This window comes from Labrus mixtus, chromosome 9 (genome assembly GCF_963584025.1).
Source record: "Labrus mixtus chromosome 9, fLabMix1.1, whole genome shotgun sequence".
Classification (NCBI taxonomy): domain Eukaryota; kingdom Metazoa; phylum Chordata; class Actinopteri; order Labriformes; family Labridae; genus Labrus; species Labrus mixtus.
Genome location: NC_083620.1, coordinates 2,367,896 through 2,394,705, shown reverse-complemented (window position 1 = coordinate 2,394,705; position 26,810 = coordinate 2,367,896). Strand labels below are relative to the sequence as shown.

At 40.2% G+C, this 26,810-nt stretch overlaps 1 protein-coding gene across 12 annotated transcripts in view; it reads right to left on the bottom strand.

Moving 5' to 3' along the window:
* The window catches only part of kirrel3b (kirre like nephrin family adhesion molecule 3b), a 163,804-nt gene that overhangs the window by 35,487 nt on the left and 101,507 nt on the right, over window positions 1–26,810 (bottom strand). For 7 of the 12 annotated variants that reach the window (XM_061045911.1, XM_061045912.1, XM_061045919.1 and 4 more), the window contains exons 3-5: window positions 24,466–24,615; window positions 11,781–11,950; window positions 4,031–4,181 (exon numbers count right to left, since the gene is read on the bottom strand). In XM_061045911.1, coding sequence (XP_060901894.1) covers window positions 4,031–4,181; window positions 11,781–11,950; window positions 24,466–24,615 — 471 coding nt within the window. The remainder of the gene's footprint in view (window positions 1–4,030; window positions 4,182–11,780; window positions 11,951–24,465; window positions 24,616–26,810) is intronic. The other 5 variants (XM_061045913.1, XM_061045923.1, XM_061045917.1 and 2 more) reach the window with 1 other exon arrangement.

Below are 26,810 nucleotides of genomic sequence, written 5' to 3'. Positions count from 1 at the left end.
ATATTCAGAACTCAGAGTGTGGATGCTCAGTGGACATTATCCCCACTTTTAGTGAATACACGATCATTTGGAAAAAATGCTTGTTTGCTGTTTTATTGGAGGGTTAGATGAGAGTATCAATATCAATTCAATTACTCTGCGTCCAATACAGAGCTACCACTGAGTGTGTCAGGGAATTGTATGCAAAGGCATTAGCTCTGCATTCAATAGCAGTCAAATCAAAATTTCCTATTCTAGGGGAAAAGTTGCTTTCACAAGACTGCATGTATTTCGTTGCAAAGGCAGGTTGGACTTGTTTAACTTCCAGCTTTGAATGCAGACTCCTGAACAAAAAGTACTACCAAAGTTCAAAAGAGGCCAGTGAATTATACTGTCATTCGATCACATCTTGAAGGGACATAAGTGGTTAAGAGTGTGCATTTTTAGCCTCTGTGACATACTGTATCCGGACCTCACCAGGGTGCCACTCTGACTACAAGCAACTATTCACAGGAGACTGCCATTTATCCTTCGGTCTTTGTTCAGGACTGGAGGACATTGTAGCACCACACAACATATGGGAGCACCAACCATATATAGATATATGTGGTGAGACTTTTAATTCTCATAAATGGGTCACACCCACAGTGAATCATGCAATAGGAACTATACAAGCATACATACACACATATATATATATATATATATGGCTTTTTTTTCCAAATTACTTACGCTAGTTTTCTTTTACTTTTCTGCTGATAACTTCAGTCCCAACAATGACTTACATCATGTATTGTTCATGCTTATATTGAGTACAGAGTGTAGATGTATAAAGGCTGGCAGACAGGAGTTGTGTGCATGCAATACACTTTGTGTGCAACCTTGAACATTTGCACACAGGAAAGTGTTTTCAATTAATCAAAACTATTCAACTTGCTTTGACAAAGTGCCATTTCTTAAAGGCATTGATTAGAACGAGCCTGAGTGACGCATATGTATGCATAAATGGTGGAAAACTTTGACATTCAGAAGAAGAAGGCTTCTGTGTGGTAGAAGGCAAGGGGGGGAATTATAAGTGATTAATGCTATCCAACTTAAGGAAAAAAAATATTCTCCATGAGTTTAAAGAAAAATACATCATTTATTCTGACTCATGATTGAGTGCAGATTCAAACTAAAGACGTATTTTAACAAAAGGCAAAAAGTCAAACACAAAAGCTTACACTTTCAATTTCAAACCGAGCGCTGCGAGGCAAATAAGCTCACGACATTGGGTAATGTCTGTCAATGAACTGACAGAGAAGGGAAGAAACGCAGAGACTAAATACAGGGGGCAATCAGACACAGGTGTGACAGACAAGACACAGGTGAAACTGATGAAGGCAATCAAAAAGGGAGGGAAACACACACAGGGAGGACGTGACACTAGACCTGATACATGGGGCAAAACATAAACCTAAACTCAGGATTATCAACAGAAAAATACAGACAAAATAAATCAGAAAATCACAACTAAGCAACAACAACAACAAACAAACTAACAAGAGTAAATCATGACATACTCACATACTAAGCACTATAGTGGTGAGAAGTTACACAAGTTCAGCTTTTTGTTACCCTGCTCTCAACATTCTCTTCCTTGTAGCTCTTTTGTATTGCATTATTCTATGACTGTGCATGCCGCATGGATTCATATTTATTTGCCATGGTATAATTAACCACCTGGAATGAGTTGAAAGGGTAAGTGGACGTGAGTTTATATATTTCTTTTCTAGTCTTCTGACTACTCAAAGCGCTTTTACACTGCATGTCACACCTACACATTCACACACTGATGGCACATATTCATACGCCACAGATGAAGCAGGGTGACAAATAGTGGGTTAAGTGTCATGCCCAAAGACACATCGGATATGTTGCTGCAGGAGAAGGGAATCGAACCCAGAACTCCCGGTTGAGAGACAAACCGACTTTACCAAGTGAGTCACAGCCGCCTGAGACGTCAACAGGGCACAGCTATTTGGTAAAGGGTAGATTTGGAAAATGCATAGCTTCATAGTCGTTAGATTTGTGCAGGGCGCGGCGCTGATTTCTTTGCAGGATCCAGGATCCCCCCCCCCCCCCCCCCCCGCGTTAGTACAACTCGCTTCCTCACAACAGCAGATTCCCATTTACCGCTCAGTTGTCCTAACAGCCGGTCTTCAGTGGAGGAGCAATCAAAGAGACCACCGACGCGAGGTCTGGTCCTTAAATAGATGGAGGTCAACTTTCATATGCTTCTATTCCCCGAGCCAATTTCCTGTTATTTATGCACCCGCCTCCTGTTTTTTATTTGCAACAGTAAGACTAGGTGCTTGTCTTTGAACAATGTCTTTGAATTGTGCATTCATATTAAGCTTTCCTGATTTCCAACCCCACAGTTCTTCACTCTCACAATATTTATTGTAGTAAGTAAAACTGCATTGCTATAGCCTGAAAGACTTTTGTTTAAATATACACCTATTGAAGTGCTGCTGAAATCTGCACGTCTCTACCACAGACCTGTATTCACTTTGTCTGAATGTGTCTGCAAAACATTTTTACAGTTGAGCGTTTTCTTAAAGATGTCGTGTGTCTGTGAAAAATAGCTCAAAGTTTTAATATTTTCCTGCAAGAAACACATGCTGTTTTTGTGCCCAGAACCTTGTAATCGAATTAGGCAGCATTGAAATTAAACAAATTGATACCCAACACGGATGAATCACAGTTCAATTACAAAATGTTTCATTTCAAAGGCAGCTTAATTTGGAGAAAGGTTTTTTTTTTTTTTTCCACAAATTCCTGAGGCTTTGCTGAACTGTGCTGAACACTTTACCTGTCAAGTTTCGGGAGGGATGGGTGGGGGTAGGGGGGATGGGGTGGGGGGGAGACGAGAGGCTAAGCCTTGTGGGAGACAATTTGAATCTTGACAATTAGTCTCTGCTGTCGCTCGGTTTGATCTCACACTGTGAAAAATGTTGTCAGGAGCTGTAATTGTGTAAAGAGCACATTTTGGAATGCTAATTAGAAAGCTGCTGCTCTCATTCTTCAGGGTTAAATCATACATTCAGGAGCGAGGATGATGCTATGATGGCGAGCATTTATCACAGACACATCATTATACTTGCTGACAAATCAGTTAACGTGTGGGCAGACTTCCCCTTTCTGACTGCATGACAAAAAATAAATGACGAGGACAAACTGCAACGGGTGCAAACACTAACAACTGTTAATCATTTTTTACTCCTGCGCCTGAGTTGGCCTGATCGTGCGTTGCCCGCTCTCTCGCCATGCCTGCCTCTTGTGGTGTACATAATGAAAAGAATGGAGCCGTCAGTCATATCAGCTCTCTAAATAGCATTTTCTGCTTTATTAGTCATACTTAATGGTGTTGAAGGGGCTGTGAGTGATGCAAAAATCCCTTTGTTCAAAGCCCTTCTCTTACTGTGAACACTTCTTGATCGAAAAAAAAAAAAAAGACTCCCTGACAATTGAGGTGAGAATGTGTTTTACACGCTGGGCTTACTTTGCCTATTTAAGAGGGGGAATTGTGCATGCTCTTATCAAAAAAGATTGATGGTATGTGCAAGAAAAGAAAAGAGGTGGAATCAGTGTGCATAGTTCCATGATAGCAGGCAGGTAGTCGGACCCAAACAGACAATCCCATTCTTTGCAGACGGACAGCTCCTTTGATATTTCATCATAGTGAACAAAGAAAAAAAAAATGTGATGCATCATCAATCCATCCACCCACCTACCTACATGGCTTGAAAAGCAAAAATGGAAAGCAATTATAAATATCTATCAGAGCCTAAAATGAATTCTTGATGTTTACAGAGTGTTAGTCACGTACGTCTGACAGTTTGGCAGTTTCAGGCCTCTACATGTGAGAAATACCTTGAGCATCTGAGTAATGCATGTCATACGTAGGGACTTTCAGAACTTTGATGTAAAACTGGGAGACAGTGAGAGGAAAAGGGAGAAATACTGAACAGGATGAAACGAGAGAGTCATGGATAAATGGAATGCTTACGCTGGATGTCGATGGTGACACTGGCCTCCTTGCCGTTGGGGACCGCCTTGTTGGACGCCTTGCAGATGATCTGCTGACCTGTCTCGATGTTGGAAGGTGAGAGGTAGAGGGTGCTCACGGTGCTCTCTCTCCTGCCATCCCGCAGCAAGGTCTGCAAGAAGTGAGGCAAAGTTTAGCAAAGTTGAAAAGTAGAAGTGCAGGTAGCTGTGTCGATCAAATGTTCAGGCGTCTTTATCTATACAAGGCATGGTGGGAGGGTCTAAAAAAAATATGTTTTAGCTGCAACCTTGGATATCGATTTTCATGATCAATAAGCAAAATGTCAATTTATTTTGATTTACAATGGAAAAACTCTAAACTATGTGCACCAAAAAAGTTTTTGAATCAAATACACTTTGGATTGTATCTTCAATAGCTGACATTCAAGGTGGGACGTAAAACTGTTTAAACCGATGTACAAAGAGAACAAAAAAATAAATGTTGGCGCAAACATTTACCAGAGAAGCTTTGATAAAGAAGGTGTAAGATTGAAAAAAAAATAAGAGCATGAATACACACATCGTTTCCCTTGAGGGACCAAGGCAAACCATGAGAAAACTCTACCCTGTAGTTTTACTGCAAAAGCTGATTGATATGAGAAAAAAAGAAAGAAAAAAAAGTAGAAATATGTTTTTAGAGCCTCTTTTGTGTGTCTGGAGAGCTGCGCTCTAGTGCATGGCTTGTCATACTCCACAAAGGAAATCAATCTTCTTTTCAGCGCTCATCCTCTGAGCCCTACATTGTGGAAGCCATCTGGAATCGGTTGGTAGCGCTCGCTATCTCTCACCCTCCCCAAAACACTCGGGGGAGGGCTCTGGGAGTGTATGTTAACCAGTGCGGGGCGAAACAAAGTCACTGACTAGAACAAATTGCGTGGGCAACGGGGCACAGTGTGGTCAACCACAAAAGTCAAGATGCATTTCCCTGCCATGGCTTTAAAAGAGGCTCACTGCTGCTTTGTGCTTTGGAAGAAAATGAGATCCTGTTATAGTGAAGTACATCAAACATGTGCTTAATATAGAAACAGAGCTACAGTGTTGACCAGAGGAAGCTCACTGTGGACTCGCTTTACTGCACTGCTAACTTTAGATTAGCCTAACGATTGCACACAATGCTTCATGGGTATCTCCTTTATTAGAATTCTTAAAGCACCCCATATAGAAACAGGAAATATGAATGTAACAACTAAACAATACAACCGTTTAGTGCTTAATGCTATGCTATACTGGCTGTTCAGTTTTACACAATAGGGTTAAATATGAACCAACGGTATCAAAGATAAGGCAATAGTTCTTGTCTGAAGCTTCACCACGTGCATCACTGTATATTAAAATGTCCTCACCAAGCTCAACAAAACGGAGAAGCACATTTCCACGGCTGTAATCACTTCCCATTAATCCTTAGGTGAGTCAAACTGCAGCTCAAACCACCGGCAATTATCTCATAATTTCTCTCGCTTAATGCAAAGGTTTTCTTTTTAATAAAAACGGTAATCTTTTTGCCCCCTTCTCGTTTAAGCACACCGTATTCTAAATGATATCATTAAGATGCCATTAAAAAAGTTTGAATAGACGTTTCAAAAGACATATTTTTACATCTTTGCAACTTTGAAGATTAAGTACTGCAAGTGGGCACGTCTTCTGGTCACAATAGAACCTCAGAAATTGTGGTATGAGATCAACATTTTTACATGAATAGCATTGGTTTTTATTTTATTATTACAGGAAAAGATTGAAAGTAACATTAACAAAAGTTACAGTTAAACAGGCCTGCCTCAGTTAAAACTGGTTTAAAGCAGTTCCCATTCTGCAGCACATACTGTAAAAAACAAAGATCACGTCAGCCAAAAGACACCAACCAAAATCAAACTTATCTGCAACACAGACAATCAGAGGTTTGGGAAAAAAACAGAAAATTAACATTATACCAGTAATCCATTAATCAGGTAGTGCTTATATGCATGCTTGAAATGCCTAATGATGTTGTTTTTTCTGATATAATGTGGGACCTCATTCCAGATTTAAGTGTATGTATGAAAGAACGACCTCTGACCATAGCTGTTTCTTAAGCCAGTACTGGGACTGGAACTGGGTTTCTGACTTGTGTTGGATCTTGGAACTAGAGCACTGAGCTGGATACAAGATGTTGTAATGGATCTGATAGTATAGCAAGAATGTTTCTATAATCCTGAAAAGACATGGCGTTACAGCGAGAAAGTGCAGTACAGTGATGTGTAAGGTGTGTGTGTGTGTGTGTGTGTGTGTGGGGGGGGGGGGGGGTTAAAGATATTGTGAATTGCATACATGTTTCTGTAAAGTCTGTCTGCTGGCTACTTGAAGAAACCTTGTGATGAAATTCAAAGCTGAACGTGAGTCACTTCCAAAAGCAGAACGCATTAGCTGTCAGTCGCAGGATATGTCAATGCAATATCCTTTCTGACACAATCAGGATTGTTTCTCTCATCGCGTTGGACCTGTCTGAAGTCATTAATCTTAGGAAGGGGGTTAGCAGGCTGCTGCATTCAATTCAACACCATGCCATATTACAATTTGATACATTTTCATATCACTGCCTGGAAGCTATGTGAGGAATACTTGTTAACCCTTCTGGGGAGAGGCGTACAGTAAATGTACCAAATTGAGACAAAGGGTGTTTTAGGTGTGTTTCAGATAAAACAGGTGATTTCTGACACCAGAAGGGGAAAGTGGGAAAAGTAAGGCTAGTAAATGTATTGCTTATCCTCCTTATTAAAGTGTTAACAAACATTACCAGAGACCGTAGAACATAAGCGTTCTCTTTCTGTATCTCATTGCCAGCCACTTGAAATAAGATCTCATATTTGCATGCTTTTGTTTTTTGGTTTGGGCTGCTTGTTAAACATCATGTTCTTGTCATATTGAGGGTATACTTCTTCTCTCAGTTTGACTTTTATTACTGTCAGATTGATTTTAACTACACACAAAAGCTCTTAGCCTGCTCAGCAAACAAAGCGTACAAAGCTAGCCTGCCACTGCCAAGAAACACTTTAACCTAATCTGTTGACCTGTCAGAGACACATATAGCCTTCATAATTATCCACTAATTAAAAGCAGCTGAACCAAATGGATTATGGCTTGAATAAAAACTTGATGTGGTGCCTTTAAAACCTAAATCACCTTTAGCCCTTAACCCTCACTGTGTTCTCACTGAAGTCTCTAAAGCTGTAACAGAGCTGTAAAAGCATGTATGAATGGTTACAATGCATTAAGAACCTTCAGAAAATGTATGTTATAGTGGATATGGTTTTGAAAATCAAACAAGAGGAAACCAAAGAACCTGGGATTTGAGTCAGGAATGGAATTAAGACATGCCATCTTGGAACTATTTGTATTATTTATTCCTCATGCTTTGGTGTTTATGTTGTTGTTAGCTAAAACTACAAAAAGAGCCACCTATTTACCAAAATACTGGTGTTGTTGTATTCAAAATCGGTCTCGGTCTCAAGACCACTTTTTGAGGGTCTCGTCTCGTCTCGGAATCGAAAGCATTTTTACTCTGTCTTGTTTCGGTCTCAGACTGGGCAGAATCAGGATTTTAAATCAAGACCAGTCAAGACCACCACTGATTGGCTATTTTTACACATCATACCTGTGATTTGAAGGAAAACATCACTTTCAATTGATCAATTAAATTCAATTAATTTTTATCCCCCGTTTACAGCCGCAACCTTCCCTGTGTTACGGTCTAAGTGAGTGACACGCCCCCTGCATACAAGATGATGAGTTTTCATTGATATTTATGGACTTGGCCTTGACTCGGTCTAGATCCCTAAATGTCTTGGTCTTGGTCTTGTCTCGGTCTAGATCCCTAAATGTCTTGGTCTTGTCTCGGTCTCTGAGCGCTGTAGTCTCGGGTACGTCTTGGTCTAGGTTAGTGTGGTCTTGACTATAACACTACAAAAATACTTTAATGTTAAATGAATTTTCTTTGCCAACTTTTGTACATCAAAACACAGCAACAAACAATTGCTAAATATGTGTGTTCTACAGTAACAATGGACACCCGTGTGTTTATTCACCTTTGTAAATAGACACAATAACTTTGTATGTACTGTATAGAAGGTAATGCTTTAATGTATACACACTTTATTTTCACATAATTATGACCTTGATGTTGTTTTCACTTTATTATAAATATAAATTGTTTATTTCACTTCTCTCATTGGGTCGATATACAGAAGGGAATGGAAACATTAAGACACATTTTATGGTCGTTTAACTAAAAATGACCGGAAATCATATACCTTCAACCTCAAGACTGACATGAAAGTGATCCTCAGAAACCTGCAGGGGAAGCCTTCATTGGGTCAGTTATAGGGGAGGTGGAGGAATGAAATGTATGACACTGATACATTTACCAAATAGGACAAATGTGTTTATAAATACATCATTCATATACTGACAACCAATAGAGCAAGCTTTGACTTGCAAATGTACATTGGGTTATACTCAGACATTTTTATGCTTTACTTCTCAAGTGTTCTTCTGCACATTTTATTCATCGTTTCAGGATTTTTTCTCGTTTGAGGATATTTTAAATATTTCCATTTCTCTTGAATATGTTGTTTCATGTTATATAATTTTTGTAACTGTGTGTTATAATGGATGACATCATCTCGCTGAATGCAAAAGCAATTTACCTCAGTAGTAATAAAGGAACCTGAACATGAACAAGATATCTGCAGAGTATGTATGAGTTAGAGAATATATATAGACGTATATATGGGCGAGAGGCGAGGTAAACCCTGGAGTGTTCTCCAGTCAATCACAGGGCTGAGACACAGAGACAGACAACCAGAAACACCCACATTCAAACCTACAGACAATTAAAGAGTCACAAATTAACCTGACAAGCATGTCATGTGGGAGGAAGCCGGAGTACCCAGAGAGAGCCCACGCATGCACAGGGAGAAAATGCAACATCACAGAAAGGCCCAATCTTACAGGGATTCAAACCAGTAACCCTCTCGCTGTGAGGCAACAGTGCTAACCACTGTACCAACACTGCGCAGCACCATACATATATTATCACTTTTAATTTTGGTCACTGAGGTGTCTTGCGTTAAACCCTAACTCGCTGCACTTCACAAATGAACCTTTCCAAATTCTCTATAACCAGTAAAGTGAAGTGATCGTTTTATTTCAGAACAAAGTGTTAATTTAAAGGATGAAAAACAAGGTTAATTAGCCTGACAGACTCCTTTGATATCGATTAAAACTGGCACACTGAATTATGAGTCCTTTGACTAAATGCTTTCTTGAACCGCTGGGAAAAATACACCTTTCTCCAAATGGCAAAAAAAAAAAAAAAGTTGACATATTAAATGCCCACTCAGATTTTAATTGCTTACTTTATTTCTAAGTATTTCCCCACCACATTACTCAATGAGTGTAATGGTTCAAATGAAATACTTTGCTCTAATTGAAATTACAAACACACCCACAAATGCACACACACAAGTTCACAAACTCCCATGAAGGATTGGAGAAGAATGATACAACTGAGAGGCAGAAATCGCAGCTGCTTAGAACACTTGGAGGAAATAACAGAGAGGAAGTGAAAAAGCAGGATTGGAAAATGGATAATTATTTTTTCTGCTGAAAATGATATCCATCAACAGTAGCAGCCTCATGTCAACTTCAGCAATTTTCCCTGATATTAAACAGCAACACGATTTTACTGCAGCGCTGAGAAGGTGCACAATAAAAAAGAAAAGCACTATTCTGCTCTTGCCAGCAAGAACAGCTCATAAAAATGTCATTATTTCTTTTCTTTCTTTCTGTCTTTTTTCTTTTTTCCTAAACCTCCTAAGACTGAGATCACTCCCCAGTCTCCTGCTCCCCCTCTCAGCATGCCACCGGAGCATTCAGCAAAAAATATGTAGCACATAGGGGAGGAGAATGCATCATGTTTTTTCAAATGATTTGTTGTACCATTCAGGTGCAGTATCACAGAGCAAGTGTGCACACCTCCCAAACACAGCTCAGAACCTGGAGGCTGCAAATGACAAACAGTCCTTTGCTGTTTGCCACTGAGCAGCTCCACCACAGCAGATGGGAGATGAGTGTTTGAGGGAAGAGAGAACATTATTCATTTTTTTCCCTCTGCCCACGTTTTCACAGCTAGCCTTGATATTTGAACCGTTCACCCTCACTGTGACGAGGGTTCCTGCCACTTAATTATTTTGGATGCCCCCCTCCATAATATTGCGCTTCTGTTTATTGAAAGCTACCATGACTAATGATAAGCAATCCATCACTTGGGTGACTCTTTATAGAGTAGAACCAACTCACATTTTTTTTTTTTTTTTTTAAGTGAGGCTTTAATCGTACACTGTCTCTTTAACCACTGGTCCAGTAAATAGTTTTCTAAGAGGTCATATAGCTGAGGTTTTGGAAGCCTTAGTGGAAAATTATCTTCAGGTCAGAAATGTCATTAGATATGACACCATCAGGAAAGGCATTTCTGTGACTCCTCCACCACATCTGCTCACATTAAGTCCTCTTCATCTGCAGGATATGAGATGACCATCAGAGCAGATGATTATGCTTACAAAATGTCCCCGCACTGCTCTTTGGACCCAAAAAAAGAGTCATCTTCTTTTAATCGAAGCCATTGCTTTTTAATGGCAGGCAATAGAGATAAGAGGTAAGAGGGACACACTTGGGCTCCGTGCAGACATGTGAGCATCCATCAGCTCACCAGCACAGACTGTCCTCATATCTGCCTCTCGCTCTGAGAAGGAAGTAAAGGCAGGAAGGGCACTCTCCGCCCACCATTAGCGAGCAGCACCTCCAGCAATCACTTTATTCAAATCGGCCTGGTGCCGTACCCCGGTCCAATCAATGGCATTTATCTGCTCTCTGTAAAAAGCCGATAATGGGATGAGGCAGCACAGGGAGCGAGGCGAGCGAGCAAGGCGGGGGAGGTGTTAGTGCTTTAAAGTGCCTGGTCTCTATGTGCTCGGCTTAAATGAATATAGAACATGACAGTGTTGATTGCATGATTAGTGTAAAGGTTGATTGTCAGTCGAGAGTCTGTGGGGTCAGATGATCGTGCCATCGGGCTGGTGTGAACAGTGGCTCCAGCCTAACTGTGGCATCAAAAGTGGGAACACAATCTGTCGGAGAGAATCATACTTCAGCATGAAAAAGGTTCAGGCGGAATCCAGCATTGGAAGTGACATGGTGGATTTTATAACAAGACGGGAAGATGAAGAGAGACAAATGTCACTGAAGGAAGAAATCAAAACACCAGAGAGAAATGTAAAGTCACTGAAAGATCCACGATCTTGCCATCTGCTTGTCTGAGCCCATTTGTATACTGGGAGAGAAAAAAAAAACACCACCCGTCTTTTTTGTAATCAAAACACAACCTGGATTTTTCAAGGAGCTGCATTTTAAAAAGCTGTCTGGATGCTGAAGAAAAACGCCCACCAATGACTCAGGCAGTCATTCTGATGCATCTCATGGATGTCTAGCAGAGTCGCAGTTGTTATTTATAGCAGATCAAGGCATGCAGATGTGTAAAGTAACAGGTGTTTTTATACCCTTTCACAGATTACTTTTATGAAAAAAAGTGGTCTCAAAGATGAAGGCACAGCAACTCTCGATTGTCGTTCCACCCCCCCACTCTATCCCCGGTGAATGTTCAAACCTGGTATGACACACACCTCTATGCTTACCTTGGAGTACATGGCCCCATTGAGAACCTCTCCATTGCGAATCCAGATGATTGAAGCTGCTGGCTTGGCGTTGTCAGCGTGGCAGGTCAGATTGAGCGGGTCCCCAGCCCGGAGACTCACCACGGGCCCTCCACTGATGATTGGGTCTTCTGGGGGAACTGTTGAATCAGACACAGAGAAAGAGATGCCATTAGCTTCAACATATGATATATATGATAATGAATTGGTAGCACATTTGTCAGAAACCAAGGAGGATTGCAACATTTACATTAAATGTGCACAAGCATCCAATAATCTATACATGTATCAAATTGCAGTTTGTGTTCCTTTTTGGCTGTTTTTGTTTGCACATAGTTTGTATTTTAGAAGAGATCCAGTCATCTGGTTTAAAGAAAAGCCACTTAAACCTGCATTGTATCTAATGGCTTTCAAGGGATGACTGTAGTGATTTCAGTTTTAATCTGAATGGTATGAACTCAGATTGACCAACTTCTTAGAACATTTATTACAGCATTTTACACAACCCCAAGTAATTTAGTGTATGATCCCATTTATCAGAAGAAAAAAAAGTTGAAGCTGGCTATGCTTTATAGCAGACATTCTCAAATTGTCTAGCCTCAGGACCAACCATCAACTCCTCCGTGAAAAATCACGACCCAAATTCATGATATTTTTCGACCAATCAGATTTATTGACTGGAAAATTGTGCAGTTTAGACCTCAGTTGGTACAAATCATGTGACAGGAGCTAGAAACGTAACAAAACATAGACGTTGATGTCAGTAAAGTACAGACGTTTTTTTTTCCAAGCACACATTCGCGACCCACTGAAAATGGCCCTGAGACCCACCTCTGGGTCCCCAACCCACCATCTGAAAAACCACTGCTTTAAAGTGTGGCTACCTTGGCCTTGACAAGTCGCTACCGCGTAATTCTTGTCAACCAGGAAAGACATGTTACATAGCATAATAATCATCCATCTAAATATGGTCATTGGTCAGCAAGATATCAATGGCCCAAATGTCAAGCTCCTGGCTTTAATAGACAGCTTCACAAACTCATAGTTGGTATTCATCACCTCCTTTTAACAGTCTGTGTTGAAGGCAGACTCAGGGCACGTAGGCTTTTAATAACTTTTTTTTTAATGCAAATTAAGCTTAAAACCTGACCCATCATAAAGAGAACCAAAAACCCAACAACTGGCACCAGCAAGGATTTGACTGCGTGACACCAACCCTCATCACACAGTCAATTACCATTTAACGAGTGCTTACAATGCAAAACAGGGATGACACTTTAGTTCATTGTATACACTTTATTTTTCTTTAAAAAAGTAAATACAAGTCACAGCTACTCATACAGGGAGGGAAATGACTTCACAGTGGGAAAAAAGATTTTACCATTTTTTAATCGAAAAACGACGGTTGCCGTGTTTTTTAAGGCTTGAAACACTTTGCACAAGCTGCCACAGCGTGACTCTCTAGATAACAATCAACTCTGCCATCAGTGTGAGTAGCTGTGGTTTTCCCAGCTAGACCTACAATGTCAGTAATAGACGTGCTTTGGTGTATAAGCCCCCTCAGACACACATATGTACACATGTTTGTCGGATTTCTCCCCATCTCAGCTTTCACAAATACTACACGGAGAAGAAAGCATCACAGCAGTGCTATATGTGTATCTGAATGGAACTGATCAAAGTCCTTTTCCTGTTTTTCCTCATGAGCTGTTCTGTCTCCCCCCCCCCCCCCAAACTTTTCTTTTTTTCTTCTTTTTTTTTTATAACTGAAACTGCAGTGAATTATTGATTGACCTGAGTGCTCATTACAATGCAGATCTGGGGCAAGATGAAATCAAAGGCTGCAGGCAGCTGCCATATTCCCCTGCAAAAGCCTCATGATTAGAAGGAAGGCTGTTATGAGCTAGATGTATGCTGTCAAACAGGACTGAGATGAATGAAAGGAGAGAAAATGTAATTTGGCAAATTGTTTTGTACATTTAATGACAATAGGAATAAAAGGGCTCTTTTATGGCCGACATAAATTAGTGAATTGTGTCAGAAAAGTGTGTCTTTAGCAATCTATGTTCTCTGCCTTTAAATAAAATTACTGACATGTTGTCACTTTATATAACTTGGCATTGGTTTTATGTTGCTCTAAATGTGTTTTAAAATGATCAAACTGAAAATCGTGTTTGTTCTTCAGATATAATCAAAGATGTTTTAATGATACCTTAAGTATTCATCCAATGAATAAAAATGCCAATTATCATAGTATGTTTTCCTCCACAGTCATTCAAAATGTATACATTTAACAAGTACTTCTATATAGCCAGCCCTCTGAAACAATTCCAATTTTGAATCGTAATTAATCCTGAAGTTTAATTTCTTATCACGTTTGAAATTCCATTATTTCACATTTAAAAATGGATATAGTTAGGCTTGTATTTTGGATATTTGTACAGACTTAAGCTAAGACGACTTGACTTGCTGTTTGAATTCAACCCTTCTTTTATTTTGAAAAAAATACAGAAGTATCGTTCTTTTACATCACTGTCACTACAAGAAGAAGCTGGGAGGCCTATCCACGGTGCCCCTGAAGGGACAAAATACTATGAGATTAATCGCCATTAAAAAACAAACAACCATGAATTTCAGACCGCATGACACATCCAAAAATGGCTACAAAACAACATTTGAGGAGTGGATAAAGCATCTGCATGTGAACTCTGATGGCGGTTTGACATTTTTCATATATAAAAACGTAATGTTTATTAAAAAATATTATATTAAAACATAATGAAAAGTAGAGTTTGTGAGAGTTCATTTCAACAGAAAAAAAACTGTTGGTCTCTAGTTCTATGCTCATTAAATTTTTGCAATATAATTATATCAATATTACTGTTACCATAGTAACCCCAGGCACTACCTAATAAACCAGGAGTGAAATATCGAGGACTACAACTTTAAGATGCAGCTAAGACTTACCACTTTAAGACTGGTGATGCACAGTAACATCACAGCTAATCTTAATCATTAACTGCTGTGGTTGATGAATGCATGGGGGTGGACTTTTTTCTCTTTCAAGCCTATGACTAATCGCTGTTCCTTGCAACAACAAAAAAAAGACCAATAGTTGTCCAAATTATCAGTCATGCCCATCAGTCCCCCACATTCACAATGAGTAAGGAGTGAATCATACAAGTGTGGGGACAGTGAAGTCTGCACCTGACGAGACTAATAGCTCTGACCGACTAGACCAGTAAATCAGCTTTTTTTTTTTTTTTTTTCCCCGAAAGGCAATCCCTACTCACTAATTCCTATTTTGTATTTGAGTTTGAAATGCAGTGTTAATTCTGACTGGCTGCCTTTCATCTGGTCTTCATAAATATGCAGAGGGTTGGATGAGAGGAATCTCAGGTCAGCACTCGCAGTGTGCTGATCTAGGCAAGTAAGGAAGAGTCTCTGTGAGAATGTGGTCACCTTCTTGTCTTTTATATTGGAAACAAGGTCAAGCAGATCACATTAGTGTATCCTTTAAGAGCCACAGAAAGGTATGCACATAAAAGAGGGAGAATGTAAAACAAAATGAACTGGGACTTTCGCACAGCTCCTCCATTCGTCAGAAAAACGAACAAACTGCAGATGATTGCAAAGACCCACTGTCATTTATTTGCTGTCAGTACTCTCTTTCAAAAAACGACTGAAACTTTAATTAAATGCCAGGCATATAGGGCAGCCATAAAAGGGTTTTTTTATGGAGAGGGAGAAGATTAGAAAGAGAAATCTGACAGTATGGAACTGATAGGACTCAGACTTGAAAATTCACCAAACATCCAAGTGAGATGATTTTTTCTTTTTCACGTTGCAGAGAGGCTTTTAAGGTTCTCCCTGGAAGGAAATTCTCCTCCTATTCACAAATGAACACAAATAGTTGCAACAGGGGTCAGAAGGTGACACCGCTAATGAACCAGGTGATGTCGTCGCACATTGTTTTTGTAACTAACTGCCTCCCTTTGACCTTTAATGGTCTCAGTTGTCCGCTGTTATTCCGCCATATGTTTTCCTTTAAGGGGCTGTCAGAGTGAACAGTGCACAAAATGAGTTTATGATTCTGTGCATAGAGGAGCTACATGGGAGAGAAGAGGTCAGGGAAAGACCAAACAGAGCACCGCTACACTTTGGGGTCATGTCCCCCCCTGGAGGCTTTGCCTGCCAGCGAAGCACTGAGGGTGAATAGTGAACAGACAAGAAGAAGAAGGACATGGCTGGCTGCTTCCATCCTTTTGCACCCACACCTTTTGTATCTGCCTGTCCTCCATTGTGTTTGAGGTCTTATTGTATGCACAGACAGGCTATGACAGCCTGGACTGAAGCAGCTTCCTGCAACTTGCACATGGCTTTCAGCTTTGGCTCTTTTAGCTTCTTTTTTTAAATCACCACCACAGAAAGAACATGAAAAAAACACTCTTCTAGGCAAAAAGGGAACTTGGACTTGATTACACAATAAGACCATCAAAAGAGGGAACTTTTGTGCTCTTTTTCCCTGCCAGGTGAAAGCCCCCTTTTTTTTTCCTGCGCAGATTTGACCAATAAGCCAACATCCATTGAATACAAATGACCAGCTTGGAAAAAATTAATTCAAAAGGAAAAATTTGCTTTTTCTCTTTATCCGAGTTCTTCCACTGATCCCTGCTTCGTGACTGCCAGGTTTGACAGAGGCCAAGCCTTGAACTTGAATCAGCCATCATCATTACTGGGCTGTTTGCAAACTCGGCAGTCCCTAATGGTTCTAAATTAGCTCTTTACTGCAGTCATTCGATGGGCTTGGCATAAGTAGTGTGGTCAGTGGTACAGATTGATCGCTCCTGTTTAATTACAGGGCTGACTCACTGCAAACTCTGCTCCACTTGCTACTTTTTCTTTTTCCTTGAGGATAATAATGTAATCCTTTTCATCACTTCCACAAATTTGCAATCTCCTGTGCCCCGTAAAGTCCAGAACACAGTCGCACACATTCACACATTTTTTTTTTTCAAAATTACAAATCAAAGATAACTGATAGAAAATCACTCACCAAAGGGATTTGGCGTTTGCATGTCTGTATTAATCAAAGATGTGAGATATGTGGTTCAGTCAGAGAAAACTTAAAAAAAAAAAAAAAAAAAAGCCTGAGGATACAGCCAGTTCATTACTTTTAACATTTCTCTGGTCACATCGCTTCATGCATGTGAGATCATAAGCTCCAAGCTTTCTTATTACCATGTATGGTTACATGAACCTATCCTCTTTCTAGTATTTTGTTTTAAGGCTAAAAGCATTTTGGGAGATCCATTACTGTACCTGGTCTGAGATAAAACTTAAGATTAATGTATGTATAAAAGCCTGCACTTTAGTGACATCATTTACTTTAACTGCATAATCAAAGATATCTATAAATGAGTCCAAGTATTGATGTGTAATTAACTCAACAGTAGAATGCAGTAAGTCTGTCACCACCAAGAGGGACCTGAATAAACCTCTGGGTCCATGAAGCTGCCTCTTTTCCCAGGGTACAAATGAATTCTCCAAACACCTGACATAAAAAAGTCCCTAAACAGAAAGCATAAAGCTTGGATTTATGGGAGGGGGTGCTGATAACATGTGAAGGAGTTAGCCAAGACGTCCTTTTTTTCAGTCTGATAACAAGCTGTGTTGCTGATGTTGAACCTGCTGGCTTTTTCAGACCAAACCAATATTGAAGGAACTTCTTCCAGGCAGCCAATGAAATCCAGCGAGCATCCCGGCTTTCCAGGAGCACGGGAGAAAAAAAGCAATTTTGAGGTGAATGGATGAGGAGTGGGCTCCTCTCAACGAGGCTATATGGTGTGTATAGGAGAGGAGACTGGCATTGTGTAGCAGCTGTAGTGCCGTGTACTGAACAACAATGAGCTTCTCCTGACTTGCGCTGTCTATTTCACAAGAAAACTCTTACGGGGTCGCCTGTCGCTCCCTTTGTGACAGCTTGCAGAGTTTTTGATAGATAGATCAGAAAGAAATGTAGAGAAAAAAAATAAGGAGAAGAGAGGAATACTCAACACAGGTGGAAACAAGACACAGCACGCGTGGCTCACTGGCCCAAAAATCACCGGCCCTCTTCAAGTGCTGTCATTGTACATCTGTTTGAAAGCCAGAAGAGCCTCAGCCATGTGTGCGCACATGAGAACACACACACAGACACACACACAAGATAGGAGAAGTATAAGTGAATGAAGGAAAAAAAATGGGAGATAATACACAAAATAATTTCCCCCTCACGAACAGGGTGAAAGATGGCAATCACAAAGAGCATGGTAGACTAAAAAGTGTAGACAGAAAAAAAGACTGAACCTGTGTGTGTGTGTGTGTGTGTGTGTGTGTATGTGTGTGTGCAATGACATGGAGCAGGAATGATGTCCTAGGAGAGCCCGCTTTGTGTAGAAGGTAGGTGTAGTGGGAGAAAGGGAGGTACATATGGAAATGAATGGACAACATTTGAAAGTCTGACGTGAAGATATACAGTTTTTTTCATTTGCAGTATAAAAACTGGTTGTAATCTTTTTTTTTTTTTTTTTTTTTCCTGCGGTGCTGGTGTCATGATCCACCAAATGAACAGTAGCCTAATAAATGGAGTGAAGGAAGGATGAAGATGAGATGAGGAGCGGAGAGATGCCAGAGCTGTCAGAGGAATGCAGAGCCTGCTCCTTCACAGCTCAGCCATGTGCAGCCCCTCCAGAAGCTGCTCTCCACAGATTGGGGAGTGTGCTGACATTGCTGCTCACCACCCGGCTGTGTTCCGCTTTATAGCTTTGTGTGTTTTTTCGTGTGTTTCAGCCAGTGAATCCAAGATTCAGGGTTCCATAATCACAGTTAAACACCAGAGAAGGGTCTGCCAGTTATTAGCCTCCACTGTTTTCACATTTTATCTTCATGCTAACAACAATTACAGTTAGCAGAAGAAGGAGAAGAAGAAGAAGAAGAAGAAAAAGATTTTATGATGAAGTGTGAATTCAAATCAGCTTTCCACCTGTACACAGTTGGTTCTGTTGTTTTGCAGAGCACAGATGTATTGGTGTCATTTCTCTTCCTTCTGTTGAAGTGGAGCGAAAGTGAAAAAAAAAAAAAAAAAATCCTACATGCAGTCTGTCTGCCATAATCACGCACCTGTTCACAGCTTCTCTGATATCATAGAATGTAGTTATCATTCCATCTCGTGTGTCAGACAAATGGCAGGAAAGGAAATGAAATATAAGTGTTAAGAGTCATATTTTTTGCAGTTTGAGACACGTCGTCTCTCCTTACACTTGGACTGAGATGTTTGGCTAGACCCTAAATTCACTTTTGTACGAGAAAAATAAAAATTGGGCACTTACGCAGGAAACTCAAAGCTTCTTTAAAAAAAAACTTTAACATTAGACTGAAATTATGTTTAAGGGTTTCAGAATGTGTCTCTCACAGAGCGGATGTCAAAAGTCAATACCAAGGATCTTACTGATTTATATAACCGTAAATGATTAAATAAAAAAAGCAGAAAAAACATGTGCAGCTTCAGACATAAAAACCCTTTTTCCTAGTTTCTATTATTCATTAAGAGATAATAAAACAGCTAACTGTTCCTCTTATCAGCCTAAATAACTTACTTTAACCCTGAAAAGCTATAAAACAGCAGTTTGACTCAGAACAGCGGCTCCGACTTTGAACAGCATCAATTAAGAAGCTGTGAAACGGCTACAACACGGCCAGTGTCACAGATAGCAGTTTAGACATCCTACACAGTCGTGTGCCCGCGTGCGACATTATCTGTCTTGTTTCCAGCGTGAAAACTTCTAATTCCTTCTGTAGCCCTCAAAGTTCAACTCCATTACTTTAAAAAAAAAGCATGGCAGCTTGAGCCTTGAAAACTAATGAATTCAGAGCTATCCAAAGGAATGGCTGATTCAGCTTTGGCAGTTGTGAACAATGATGACAAAAGATACCCTTGGGCTTTTGTTTACATGAATATTGTTGCTGAAGCAAGGGTCCAAAACATTAACAATGCAGAAAAAAGGGAAAACAAATATCTTTCACACAATGGCTCATCCGAATGCTTTCCATTATGTTTGTCAGGGGACCAGAGTCATCACTGTGTTTTAAAAACGCCTTTGAGTTTGACAGTTTTTGTGGAAGGTTGTGGAAGCTACACAGTAAAGATTTGATGTTGAAAGACTGTCAAACACAATAAAATCAGTAATATGGAGGGTATAGAAACAATAAGTATTTGAGGAACACATATAATTGTCTAAAATTTGACATTTACTGTAAAGGTTGGTATGAGTGCACTTTTACACATTTGGAATATCCTCTGGAACAAAAAAGAAGAAACACTTCCTGTATCGTTATAAGTGGCGCCATGGTTAAGGGATTAAAACATGTAAACAATATGGTACTAGAACTTCAGGCTGTTACAGATCCTGACAACTATGTTTTTTTGTTCTTCTATGATGTGATGTATTTTCCCCTTAATTAAGTGCCAAGCTTTGTTGCTCCTCTGTATTTGTTTTAGTAAGGCTAACCTTTTAAAGCGTATTTTCCACTTCTGTCAGAATCCAAAAGCACGTTCTGCAAAATAACCTTCATGACCCCACATTGGGCACAATAAATAGACTGTTAATCAAGTATGTGAGAAATTCTTCTGAGAGAAACAATGTGTAATAATTCAGTTTGGTGCGCTTTGGAGCCCAAAGAAGATCTCTGAATGTAGCTGCACCGTCCTAAAACACACATAGTGCTGTCACCCTCATGGACAACGTGCATGTGTTGACAACCAGAGGGTAAATATCCAATAGTGCTACCCATTGAGATGTGCTATGCAGCTCTGTGCAGTACAGGGAGCATTATTTGAATCTGCTACCGTTTTGCAGTCTGGTAGCATTTTTTGACAAGTCAGCACATCTCAACAGTACCCTGTCAAAAACGTTAAGAGACGCCAAAGAACCAGGTGGACTGACAAGGTCCAGTATTTACTTTAGTCTGGCTTCCTGCTCAGTCAATCTCTTTTTCTCTTCTTATCTTCATCCTCTTCCGGTTCTTTGCCTCAGCCATTGTATCAAACAGCACAGTAGAGACGGGCTAACTTGTTCCTTTTTATAACTGAAGGCTGGTCTGTGAACTAGTGCCGTAAAGCCATAAACACTTCTCAAGAGAACGGCAGCTCGCTGCCAAGGTAACATAGTTGGGGTGCCTAGTGGTTAGTTTGTGTGCTCCATGTTACGGGTGGCCTGGGTTGGAATCTGACCTCTGTCTCCTTTCTTTCCTCACTGTCTCTCTCCCTGATTTATGACTCTTTCCACTGTCCTGTCCTAAATGAAGGCATAAAAAATACCAAACATAGACCTTAAAAAAGTAATATAGTGCTGTGTGCTCTGTGGAAATTAAATGAAACTACTTAGGTGGAAAAAGTGACATATTGTTGCTTTAAAAAACTGAAGATGAAGCAGCCCACTTAACTTAAAATAGAGTGCAACATAGAAGAGTCCTCTTAGCCACATCTTTTTTTTTTTTTTACCTTTAAAGTGTCTCCATAGTAAAGTAAAAAGCTGATGAGCAAGGCTATAACTTCAGTTAACAGAGAGATGGATGCACCGAGTGGCTCTTCATTAATTGTGTATCCCCCATAACATTTAAAATTAAGAGGATTCAGTAATAAAAGAATGCCGTTGCCTGTGCATTAACAATGAATGACGCAATGAGTCACACAGGCATAAAGAAGACAAAGTGAGACGGAGGATGATAGAGACAGAGTAACAAAAGCATTTAAGACAGACTGATCTATTAAAATGTCAGCAATTAGTCCAAAAAATGGCACCATATTTCATCATGACATAACTCTATGACACACTCCTGTTCACAAAAACACACACACAAGATTTTTTTAGTCAAAGACCTTAATCAAACAACAGTGATCTTCCTCGCCTTTGTTCTAGTGGTCCCAGACCTGAGGTAAAAGATTAGAGCAAAGGTCTGGAGCAATGCCAACGTGCTGCAAGGCATATAATTAGCCTCAAGGGTCTTTTTTGGACCTGAAACCCTCCATTCTCTTCCTTCATGACTAATTCACAAGACCTTGATTCTCCTTAGCATTGGAGGGTGAGCCTGCAAGCCATTCAAATGCTCGCACGAGTTAAGTTCATGCCTTTTTTGTTCCCACTGCTTCTTGATACAGGAACGGTTGTTTTTTTACACATTTATTATTTGTTAATGTTAACTGTTTTTATTTTTATCTCTGTTGCCTCCAGATTATACGCTTGGATGATTTACTCGAAACAAAGCTTTTGAACTTTTTTTCCCACTTTGTTCTTATAAATGTGCAGGTCAGGTAAGGTGTCTGTCTCAAAGGAGCTATCTGACTGTCAAGGACAAACTCAGCAAATCATGGAGAAGAAAAGCAAAAAAAAAAAAAAGGAGGTACAGTATTTTTTCTTTGGCAGTGATAAAGGGTTTTCTCTGTGTGCCAGAAAATATTTATGTTATGTTACTTCCAAACCCATCAAAGTCGAGAGGGGAGAAGTTCCTCTGATATGGCACATGCAGGAGTTTGGGCTGATATTGAGTTATGAAAGATGGAAGGTTTGAATTGTAGATTTATTCTGCTGTCAACCCCCGAGAAGGCAGGCTGTGTGTGTGTGTGTGTGTGTGTGTGTGTGTGTGTGTGTGTGTGTGTGTGTGTGTGTGTGTGTGCTCACTGGTGGATGTGGGTAGGATTTTGTGTATGTATATTTTGTTTATGCCTATGCATCTGTGTGCGTGTGCGAGCAGATAGGTGTGTGGGGTCGTAGCTGTCTTCCAAGTCAATAGACACACTCTGTCACCGCTGGCAAGTAAATTGACAGCTAGGAGTTTGCAGTGACACAGGCCTTGCATATATTTCCTCCATTACCTTGTGTGTGTGTGTGTGTGTGTGTGTCAGCCCGGAGTTCTCTCTGGCAGTGTGCTCAGGAGTCAGCTAGCTCGGCAGGGGATTAAACAAACACCTTCTATTCAGGCTTATGGTGACGAATGATAAACTCTCTCACCCTCAATCAGCCCAATAGGTAATAAAAGGCTTTCCCTCTCTGGTAGCTTATTTGCACTTTCTGCTGCCGTGTGTTGCACCCAGTCTAAAGAGTCAAGCCTTCCTGAATAATACGTCTTTGTTTTAAATACTCTGAGCAGTCATTGTACGAAAAAAAATAAATGGAATTGGGAAAAGTGTCAAGAGGTATGAACAAAAACACTAAATATTTGTATTGGCTTTGTGTCGCAGTTGCTCACTACCACACACACAGCTTCTTTTTCCTCAATGAAAAAAAACTCTCAAGGATGAATGCTAGGAAGGCTGTAAAACTTGTCCTTAAATATTGTATTGGCGGTATTGTTGAAACCCTAAATGGTCCTCAGTTGAATGTTGTCTGAAGGATGCATTGATAAAATCCGCGACCTTGCTTACTGTACAATGTAAGGATAAGCATCTTGAATTGCTCCTTGACACCCCAAGTTTAAGACAGTATTCTTTTTGAGAAGGGCAAAAATGAATCCAAACACAAGAGGAGAGAGAAGGAGAGTGTCTGAATCGAGGAAAAGCACAGTCGCAACAAAACATTTTGAGCTCTCAGAAGAAATATCCATAATTATTCACTCATATCCATTTGCAGGGGTCTTGGCAGCCGAAGAAACATTATGCCGCCATTTGTCTTCCCCTCTCTCCTTTTTACTCCCCCCCCCCCCCACAAAATCGTTAGCTTCACTTTTCATTAGACTGGATCAATAAGGCGGATCAGTCGCTCGTGGTGGGGATACTGCGTGGCAGACACCCCTCCTCTTTCAACTACTTTTTTTTGTTACTCCCACTCCTCATTCCTTCTCCCTTGTTCTAATTCTCCAGTGAAGAAGCTCGCAAGAGAAGGTATGGAGTTGTAAGGCCTCGAAGGGCCTGAGAAAATGACGTGAGCCAGCGATTGCACCATAGTGCGGCAGAAAATGGCAACGCTGAATGATAACCCAATGCAGTTTAATTAAGAAGCAGTAACCTCTCAAGCTTATAGTGCTAATGAAAATGGAGGCTACATGCAGAGGAAGGAAATTAATGTGGAAATGTAAGGGTCTGTGTAGGGTTTAGTCAAATTAACACTGTATGCCAAATGGGAACATTCTGCATTGACGTAACTGCTTCCATATAAGACACATCCTGTGTTCTCAGGAAAACATATTTTCTGTGGAACTCCATAGAGTGTACTCTCATTACCACGGAGCACCACTTTTGTAAATGCCCATCGAGAAGTGGTAGTGCTTCTGCTCAGGTTTTAGCATCAACAGTGTTGGGATCATCTGTTTGGAGTATTTGGGATGATGCCTGTAAACCTGGACGTGAATCTCAGTATTCTACCAAACAAACAAACAAACAAAAAAAACTGAAAATGCTGCAGCTACTCTAATGAAAGATTAGATGTTTCTACACACATGAGAACAATGACGAGAAGTTAGATGATGCTGATGTGATTTTATCACTAGAATGGGAAACTGACGATAGTGTGAAAAGCCAGTGATGCCAATAAATCTGCTTTGCACCTCAGTGACTGGAGGTAGTTGGCTGGTACATTGGTGTTGTTTGGAGTGTGTGTGTGTGTGTTGAATTCGGACTCACCCAGCACAGTGAGGCGGGCAGGACGGGACCTCATGGCGGCCTGGACGGCCTGGCACTCGAACACAGCATCATCCATCAGCTCGACACGCTGAATTCGCAAATGATGCTCTCCTGAACCGTGGTCGCCAATCACTGTGTAACGAGGATAGCCTGCAGCACAAACACACATTTCTGCTTTTTAATCACTTTCAAAACACTGCTGACATGGACAAGGAGATATATTTGTCATTTTGAATATTATACATACAGAAAACAACACAGCAAAAGATGAAAACAAGATTAACATACAATGTGACGTCATCTGCAAACACATTTCATCAATGGCTCAAGCATCTTAATTAATTGAGATGCATTACCAAATAATAATAATAAAACAAATGTGTGGTGGTTTATTGCTCATTTACTCAGAATGCATTTTCATTCAATGTCCTAATATTTATTTTGTTGCACGTGTTTTTATAGCACTCCTGGCACAGTTAATAAGCTGCTTCTGAAGTTGCTGCATCCTAGAGAAATATGTTTTACTGCAACCACAAACAATAAAACAGCTACATTTTGAGTTGTTTCAGCATTGCTGTGTGAAATGATTTATAGTTTAATAATGCAAGAAAGCAGAGTAATATCAAGAGACCTGGGCATTTTGTACAACTCAAGCGAGATTTTTACAGATATCCCCTCAGCCATGATCGAAATATGCATTGAGAGTGTATTGCGGAGTGCATCCCTCCACTGGGGCGAATAAGCCAAACGAAGAATGGGTAGTTTTATGGGGTATTTCTCATGCCTTCCCAATTGCTCGTCTCTGAAGATCCCTTTTGCTTTTTCCTCTCGCTCCATCTTTCTAATTATTGGGGATACAGTATTTGGACTGAAATGAGAATGCCTCTTCATAAAAATAAATGCAATCCAAAAAGTGTGTTTAGAGTTTTGCACAAAGAATTGTTTTTCACTCCAAAAGTAGTAAGTAATTGATCAGCGATGAAACAAGTGGGTAAGATTGGAGAACTCTAGCAGCAGAAAAGAGCCAGCTTTTTTTAATAAAGCCTCACGCTCAGCTTTGTGCTCTGTAAAATAAAACTTCACACTTCACACTCACTAACTTATCATTTCCTCTCCAAGAAGCCCATCAGTACAGTGCCATCCATCTGTTGGGTCACAGCCAACAAATGTTGGGGAGTAAAATATTGATTTCTCAGTAAGAGGAAGCCAATGGCTCATGTTCACTTCAGAGCTCCCCAAACACGTCCGCCTTTCACTTTAAAGCTTTTACAGACTGTTTTTTTTTTATTTTTTATTTTTTATGTTTTAGCACCCAAAAGGCGCATGAAAAGACTGGGCATCCTTTTAACAGCTTTCACATCCTTGCATTTGTGCGGTGCAAAAAAACCCATCATAAGTCCAATTACTGACTGTTGCTTCATTGAATCCAGTTGCCTTTAATAGAGCATGAAGTGGGCCTCATTTTAGGCTGGTGGGGTGAGTTACAGCAGATTAAGCCATCCTCCTACATGTAGCCTTTAATCTTAAGGGTCTACAGTGGGAGGACATGTTGGACAAAAGAACGCCTAAACATAAATATTACAGCTTGGGAAAGGATTAACAGAGGAACGTAAAAAAAAAGCAGAAAGCTGGCTAACAAAATGAGCAGAAAATGGAAGTTGCACCAGCAGATGTTTGTGGGTGAACTAGCCACACAGCTAATGAATGTCTCCTTTCAGTGATATGCATATAACTTACTGCAGTGTAGTAAATGTGAATGCAAAAGGTTTTAAATGTATCAGGGTTAAGGGAGACCTGTAGATTTAAAAGCTTCCATTAATGACATTGATAACCATTGATTAAAAAAAAATAGCTTTTTGTCTTTTCATGCTAAGTGTGATTCCTTGTATAAAAGGACACACAATTATGTGGACAAGGTCACCCAGAGAGCCACTTTGCTTCAATTTTATGTTCATTGATGAGATTCAAAGCAATAATGCCATCGCGGATCACGAGGGTAATGATCATTGCACGTTCTGAAAGATGTGACCTTGGGTTGACTCCAGCAGTCCACCTAGAGTACTTCTTATTGTGCCCTGTACCTCTGAGACAGGACACACTTTCCTTCCAGCTTTTGTTTTGCTTGTCTTAATCGTAGCAAGGTATGCTATGTAAATTCTCTGCTACACAAACAGACCATCTTGCCAATTACCTCATCTGTTGCCTCTGGCGAACTAAGAATAATTTGACTGTGTGAGGATGTGGCTCTCTTCCAGTTTTCATCGGTGTGCATTAGCTCCATCCAAGAGTCATTTGCATTTGTGGTGGACAGTAGCTGACAAGAATTTTCTAATCTAATATTGGGA